The sequence below is a fragment of the Amphibalanus amphitrite genome, unplaced genomic scaffold (genome assembly GCF_019059575.1).
Source record: "Amphibalanus amphitrite isolate SeventyFive unplaced genomic scaffold, NRLGWU_Aamphi_draft 000029F_arrow, whole genome shotgun sequence".
Classification (NCBI taxonomy): domain Eukaryota; kingdom Metazoa; phylum Arthropoda; class Thecostraca; order Balanomorpha; family Balanidae; genus Amphibalanus; species Amphibalanus amphitrite.
The window spans coordinates 184,774-192,895 of record NW_024881525.1 but is presented as its reverse complement, the minus strand read 5'-3'; the positions used below and the strand labels follow the sequence as shown (position 1 = coordinate 192,895).

At 47.8% G+C, this 8,122-nt stretch overlaps 1 protein-coding gene across 2 annotated transcripts; it reads right to left on the bottom strand.

Annotated features, from left to right (window-relative positions):
• Positions 1-1,186: 1,186 nt before the first annotated feature.
• LOC122366026 lies at positions 1,187-3,940 on the bottom strand. Of its 2 annotated transcripts, XM_043337792.1 has the most exons (3): positions 3,878-3,940; positions 1,674-3,000; positions 1,187-1,475 (listed from the first exon to the last, which is right to left on the bottom strand). In XM_043337792.1, exons 2-3 carry the CDS (start codon positions 2,859-2,861, stop codon positions 1,410-1,412), a joined length of 1,254 nt encoding a protein of 417 aa, XP_043193727.1. In that variant the 5' UTR covers positions 2,862-3,000; positions 3,878-3,940; the 3' UTR covers positions 1,187-1,409. The 2 variants fall into 2 exon arrangements, with proteins under 2 accessions (XP_043193727.1, XP_043193725.1); XM_043337790.1 differs by having other exon boundaries at positions 1,187-3,000.
• Positions 3,941-8,122: the final 4,182 nt, after the last annotated feature.

Below are 8,122 nucleotides of genomic sequence, written 5' to 3'. Positions count from 1 at the left end.
CAGCCTTGTATCGTAAGAGGAACCACGAATAGGGAACTGATAAGCCTCAAAACATTTTAAAACATCTTGAAAGTTAGCATGCAAGATGTGCGAAAAAGTGCCAAGTTTGAGGTCAATTTTGAGCGTGACCTTGACCTTGACCTTTAATTTTGAGCACATTTTCGGAATCCTCAGATTCTCTTCTTTCGTTTGACACCCAATTTTGCCGGTTTGATGCCGCCTGCCGTCCTCTAGAAGGCTTACTTTGAGATCACTACACATGTGCCGGTTTTCGCCTTTGACCTTGACCTCTGACCTTGAAAATTGACCTGAGGTCAAAAAATTTAGGTGTTTTAGAATCGTCTCGTAAGGACCTTTCGTTTGGTATCGCTTTTGTTTCCGTAGCTCCCTTATTTACGGAGTTAGACAGGGGGGGCGAAAAACGCCCCCCCCCGGGCTGCGGTGGTTGGGATTACCCCCCGGGCCCGGCCGGGTTAAGGTCCTAGGTCATCGGATGACCTTCCAGGTCAGGTCAATGACCCGAAAACCGGGAAAATCGGGACCTGTTAGAAAGTCGTAAAGTGTGGCTGCTATGCGGTTTTCCGGGGTGCTGATCACGAATATCGTGTTAGTTTTGATCAGAAATGATGTCTTTAAGCATTTAGACCAGGTCGGGTCAGGTCAGGTCAGGTCAACCGGTAGGGGTTGTGACGGGTATTCGTAATACGTGTCAACCGCCTCGGACAGCTTCGTAACACGTTACGAAGGCACCAAAACTACTTCGTAAATGTTCAAATGGTTGCTAAATTCGAATTCAGCTCCAAAAACTAGCCTAGAAACATGTAAAACTCGAAAAAGTGAACCGAGGTCACCCGAGGTCACCAAAGGTCAATGACCTGATCTGACCTTCAGGTGACCTTGACACCCACCCTAATGCATGGGAGCAACATCAAATCACATGTTTGAACGTTTGAAACCGCGAAAAGCTTGCAAACGCGCGGCTTTTACGCGAGTTATTTGCGAAAAACCTTAGGGGGGGTGCATCAACCCCCCCCCCCCTGTGCCGGCGAGGGTTAACCTGACCTGAAAATGACCTGTGTAAAAATTGTAGATCTTTCTTCGTTCTCGAGATCTCAGGGGGGAGAACGGTCACCCCCCCCCCCCCGTCGGTTCTAAGATGGGGTGCGCGGGTTAAGATATGACATGCGACAGAATCAACAATTTTATTGCAAGACTTAACACTGAAAGAACAGCAGAGACACATGCATACTTTAGAGTGCAAGCGCACGGCGCTTTAACTCATACACATACGCACAGTTCCGACAACAAAGTCGGCTGTAAATAAATTGCAGTCGACATATTGACGGGCAATATTTTCATGTTATCCGGATGTTAGAATTATTACAAGCCATATCCTCCGCGCCTGCCTGTCAGCCCACCACGGAACAGGCCACCTGATCCGAAAACTCCGCCGATGCCTCCAAGGCGGTTGAAGCCTCCAACTCCTCCAAGCTGGCTGAAAGCTCCACCGCCTCGAAAGCGACGACCGTATCCTCCTCCGAAAACTCCACCAATGCCTCCAAGGCGGTTAAAACCTCCAACTCCTCCAAGCTGGCTGAAAGCTCCACCGCCTCCAAAGCGACGACCGTATCCTCCTCCGAAAACTCCACCAATGCCTCCAAGGCGGTTGAAACCTCCAACTCCTCCAAGCTGGCTGAAAGCTCCACCGCCTCCAAAGCGACGACCGTATCCTCCTCCGAAAACTCCACCAATGCCTCCAAGGCGGTTAAAACCTCCAACTCCTCCAAGCTGGTTAAAACCTCCAACTCCTCCAAGCTGGCTGAAAGCTCCACCGCCTCCAAAGCGACGACCGTATCCTCCTCCGAAAACTCCACCAATGCCTCCAAGGCGGTTGAAACCTCCAACTCCTCCAAGCTGGCTGAAAGCTCCACCGCCTCCAAAGCGACGACCGTATCCTCCTCCGAAAACTCCACCAATGCCTCCAAGGCGGTTAAAACCTCCAACTCCTCCAAGCTGGTTAAAACCTCCAACTCCTCCAAGCTGGCTGAAAGCTCCACCGCCTCCAAAGCGACGACCGTATCCTCCTCCGAAAACTCCACCAATGCCTCCAAGGCGGTTGAAACCTCCAACTCCTCCAAGCTGGCTGAAAGCTCCACCGCCTCCAAAGCGACGACCGTATCCTCCTCCGAAAACTCCACCAATGCCTCCAAGGCGGTTAAAACCTCCAACTCCTCCAAGGCGGTTAAAACCTCCAACTCCTCCAAGCTGGCTGAAAGCTCCACCGCCTCCAAAGCGACGACCGTATCCTCCTCCGAAAACTCCACCAATGCCTCCAAGGCGGTTGAAACCTCCAACTCCTCCAAGCTGGCTGAAAGCTCCACCGCCTCCAAAGCGACGACCGTATCCTCCTCCGAAAACTCCACCAATGCCTCCAAGGCGGTTAAAACCTCCAACTCCTCCAAGCTGGTTAAAACCTCCAACTCCTCCAAGCTGGCTGAAAGCTCCACCGCCTCCAAAGCGACGACCGTATCCTCCTCCGAAAACTCCACCAATGCCTCCAAGGCGGTTGAAACCTCCAACTCCTCCAAGCTGGCTGAAAGCTCCACCGCCTCCAAAGCGACGACCGTATCCTCCTCCGAAAACTCCACCAATGCCTCCAAGGCGGTTAAAACCTCCAACTCCTCCAAGCTGGTTAAAACCTCCAACTCCTCCAAGCTGGCTGAAAGCTCCACCGCCTCCAAAGCGACGTCCGTATCCTCCTCCGAAAACTCCACCAATGCCTCCAAGGCGGTTGAAACCTCCAACTCCTCCAAGCTGGCTGAAAGCTCCACCGCCTCCGAAGCGACGTCCGTATCCTCCATAATGGCTGCCTCCGAAAGCTGAGCCGATGCCTCCGAGGCGGCTGAAGCCAGAGGCACCGAAGGCGCCTCCTCCGAAAGCTCCACCGATTCCTCCGCCGGAGGCAGCAGCCGCAGCCACCAGACAAGTGAGGAGAATCAGCTGCAAAAAAAAAACACGCAGGTGTTATGGAACCAAAAAGTCGTTCACTCAAGTTATCAGAAATAATTTGGTTCTACTTTGTGAATGTTGTTGTTTGAAATGCAAAAAATGCAAACAATGGTATTACATGGAAAGAGATTAATTAATTATCAGCTAAATATCTTATACATTAGATTCTGTAGATTCTGAGCTGTGACATAAAAGTTGTCGCAATCCTTTTGCCCAATTGAAGCCAGCTTTTCACATTGGGTCGGTATGTTTTCAAATTTTGCATTAGCTTATATAAAGCGCAAAATAAAATCACTACTTTTTGTGCATTTACCTAACTCATATAGTATCATATCCCTAGAAGACTTGAAGGTACCCAATATATATGTTAGGCTGGGTTAAAATATGTTTCAACAACACTGAACTCCAAGCCAAAAAAGACGAAATCTCATAAAATTATATGCTCCCCTGAACAAAGATAAGCTGAAGATTTTTTCGACTCATCACTCACGAAACACATCCTGTAAACAATTTCTATTTTTTTAACCATAGCACTTATATGGGTGCTGCACAGGACGTCGGTACATACACATAACTAACGTTGGGTCATTTTGCTTTATTAGGGTTATGGGTGCACTCTGTAGTATATCCGTATAACCCAGAAGCTTTTGATTACAGAAGGTTCAGTTTAATGATTCAGTATTTGACCTATTCTATGGTCAAACGGAATTGGTCAGATTATTCAATTGTTTACTATACGTCAACTATGTTTCAATTATCTAGCGATTTCTTTGCCATGAGATAAGTAAGTTCATGTATTTCCAGCCTTCGAATATCGTCACTAAGAAGTGGCACCAAAATCGGCTGTAATCAGCAAGGAAAGGCTTACCTTCATATCGGTGGCTTTGGAGTTCAGTTCACTGGAGGGAGCTCAGCTGAATGTGAGGTAGAGTCACACAACACTTTCCCTTAAGTATTGTTTGCAGTGAGCAATAAGCAAGGTCACAATTTGATCTCGCTGCAGTATCCCGTATGGCCCCGCCCTTCACTTCTGCGCAAATCCCCACTCGTCGATCACGAGTTGTCTAAAAATCGTGATGATAAATTTCAGATCGGATGTTGCAGGCATGACCTGGTGACACTGCTGCCAGTTTTATGCTGGCTCTGTTTCCAGTGGCAGCGCGGTTTGTGGAAGCCGCTTCACATGAACATGTCATAAGTCGGAGGGTGGGACCGCTGCCGAGTCGATGAGGGGGCGGGGAGGGACTGCAACGCCGCCGCGCTGGGTGCAAAGTGCCGCTGCTACCTCACAAAAAGTGAAGCAATACAATATCGTGCGGCAGCTCAAAACTCTGCGGCCGGAACCATCGTTTGTCATATGTCTTTTTCGCCTTCTAGATGTGAATTCAAAAATATATGCTGATAATTATCACGTAAGCCACACACAATTTCGCAGAAAACGGACGCTTATGTGCGCCTTAACCCGCGCACCGACGGGGGGGGCGGATATCCGCCCTCCCCCCTGAGGTTTTTCGCGAATAGTGGGAAAACCGCGGCGCGTAGCGCCGCGAAATTTGGTATGACTATAGGTACGTACCTTCATCAATTTTACACATGGTGTGCAAGTTTGAACCTCCTACCTTTAAAGGTCAGGTCACCAGGTCACTTTGAATGACCCAACCTCAAGTCACTTTTTTGCAACTTTGTCACCGTGCCAGAGCTACAGTACAGGGTGTCCCAGAATTACCCGGACATTGTTAATTAGCGTATAAAATAAGGCAAACATGATTGCGTTTTTTTCTTTTTATCGTCCTATATGGTCAACTAGGGTGGCTGTGAAATAGCACATGCAATAGGTACGCTTGTTACAAGATCAGCCGACAATGATTGAAAATGCCAACCATTGCTGGTCTCAGTTGTTTTACGGCTCTCCCGAAACTGGGTGAAGGCCTGTTTTCTTTGACCTGTTGCCGGAGGATAATACGATCATATAAGATAAACTTAACATCAAAGTGTTCCCGGGTCATAAGGCTTTATCCCCCAAAACAAAAATTGCTACCTACACCACTTTTGCCGCGTTTTTTACATCTGAAGTGGAGAAGCTCCATGTCTGAACATGGCGGGACCTTTGGCTTCCAACAGATTTGGTTTCCAAAACAAACCCGTTCATGGCCATTTGGTTTACGGCATCCAGTTTTTTTTTTTACTGGTAAAATATTACCGCAGTAGTACTCTGTGCTAACGGTTGTCTTTGGGCCATCATATCAAGCCCAATGAGTGCACGGTGGCTCAAAATGTCTCACAATTTGATTTTCGACGGGTGCCTGGCCGTCTCTGCTGTTGGGGCGTTGTAGCCATCTGACGTTCACACACGCCTTTTTCGGACGGTTCAAATGACAGAATACCTTCGTTAGACCTTAAAGTGTGCTTCAATATAATTTTTTGTTTTATGTTATATTTTTGGGATGAATTGTAGTGATTTTCGCTGCTTTTCCCGTAGTTTTTGCATATTTTTCAGGCGAGGGACCCCAAATTCCAAAATTTTGCGAAGATAGTGGTGGAAAGTAGACTGATGTTCTTTAGATAATCCTGATCTATCGTTTAGCTAGTTTTTAGCTAGATCAGTGACGTTTGTTGTCCATGACAAGCAACCACCCGTTTGACAACTGGTGCATGGCCCTTTTTGGCCGAGCCCAAGCTTGTCAATCAGGTTTATCTCTTCCTCTCTTTGGCTTCGTTAGCTGACATAATGGCGCTTTGCTCAATCCTAACTGCTTGCAGATGAGCTGCTGAAGCTCTCCAGCAAAAACCATGCCGAAAGTCCGTTTACAAAGTTGAAAACGGGAGTTGATTCACCATGGTTGCCTATTAGTGGCTTAAGCTGAAAACGGAAAAGGACTACTCTTACTTGACTCTGGATAATACTTGACTCGAGTCGTTACCGGTCACCAAAAGCACACAGTCCCCAAGCTCGATAGCTAAGGGATATTTTATAAAAATATGATGCTTGTATATCATTAAAATCGAGCGCAATCGTACTTTTAGCCAGAAAATAAATGTCCGGGTAATTCTGGGACACCCTGTAGATGTCGGAGGCCTTTGAAAGTCGCAGGATATTATTAGGTCCTTAGTAGCTACAATTTGTATATCTCGGAATTTTGATATCGGTGACCTAAGGTCAGGTCAATTTCGCGACCTCCCCATTATAAGTCAATGGGGGAAAAATCAACTCCCTGTTTTTACCACTAAAACGGGTCGGAATGGCCCCATATACCATACATGACTTCATATACGATCAACCTTCACTACATTGAGGTCCGTTTTGCTGTTGGGCAGCTGTGAGGTCATGTGACGTCATCAAAGGTCACCAGCGGTTTTTTGCCAATAACTCCGTACAGGAACAAGATACAGCCGCGCGGATGGTCTCATTGTGTTCAGCTCGTCAAGACGCATCGAATGATATACATGATGACCTCGAGGTCACGTGACCTGAGGTCGACCTTTGACCTTGACCTTTCAAGGTCAACATATATATCATTCGATGCGGATTGACGAGAGGATCACGATGATGCCCTTAGTTTGTTCCTATCTTGACTAATTCGAAAGTTATTCGAGAAAAACTCTCCATATCTAGCGCCGCCATTTTGACTTTTTCGACCCCTGTGACGTCATCTTTGACCTGACCTGAAAATGACCTTTGTAAAAATTGTAGATCTTGACCGTGCGTATCCGATGCCGTTTACCGCTTGTCGCTATCTTGCTTCGTTCTCGAGATCTCAGGGGGGGGGCGGTCATCCGCCCCCCCCCCGTCGGTGCGAAGTTGGCGCAGACCCCCGTCGGTGCGCGGGTTAACCTTTGCTGAAGTGTACCTGCCATGTTTTAAGAATAAAATATTTTGCCTGAGGTAAATTGTTAAGAAAAATGTGCAACAATATCGAACAATCTTTCGGCCGACCTAAATATCATATCACGCACTGGACTCTGTAACTGCCGTGTCGAAACTCGGGCTGATTCATGACGTCACCACCCCCGTGTATCGAGACTGCCGGGCGCACGATCGGAGGAATTTCCTGCGCCGCCCGAGACTGGCCAGCCGGGACCGGCTCTTATTCACACGGCGGTTGGCCGCTGTGACCGCTGGCCATGCGTCAGAGTCAATTGAGCATTGACTGGGTTGATAGAGACGGTGCACGGAGCAGGAGGGCCCGGCGCCATTGCAGAGCAGCGGTGACGGGGACGGGGGCGGGGGTTGACCAGAGACTGCGATAAGAAGTGTAGAGATAACACTACATAGAGACTGCGATAGGGAATGTGAGGATAGCACTAGAAACTGCGATCGGGAGTGTAACGATATAGCACTAAAGACTGCGATGGGGAGTGTAGACTGTAGAGATGATACTAAGGACTACGGTAGGGAGTGTAGGCATAGCACTACAGACTGCGATAGGGAATATGAGGATAACACTAGAAACTGCGATAGGGATTGTAGAGATAGCACAAAAGACTGCGATAGGGAGTGGGGGAGACTAAAGGCCTGGCTACACTATGCGTTTTCTGCGTGCGTTTTTCTGCGTGTTTGCGTTTTTCTGCGTAATATCGTTCTAGAAAGAAGTTATGAAGCCTTTACATTAGTTGTGCATTAGTTGTGTACAAAAGTTAATATAACTCTTATATTAACTTAAATTTAAGATACAAAAACATCACAAAAACGTAATATCGTTTATTATTCTAAAACGATATTACGCAAAACACGCAAATCCGCAAAAAGCGCACGCAGAAAACGCATACCTAGTGTAGCCATGCCTCACTTGAGACTGCGATAGGGAGTGGGAGGTTAACACTAGAGACTGCGATAGGGAGTTCAGAGATAGCACTAGAGACTGCGATAGGGAGTGGGAGGTTAACACTAGAAACTGCGATAGGGAGTGGGAGGTTAACACTAGACACTGCGATAGGGAGTGGGAGGTTACCACTAGAGACTGCGATAGGGAGTGGGAGGTTAACACTTGAGACTGCGATAGGGAGTGGGATGCTAACACTCGAGACTGCGATAGGGAGTGGGAGGCTAACACTAGAGACTGCGATAGGGAGTGGGAGGCTAACACTAGAGACTGCGATAGGGAGTGGGAGGTTA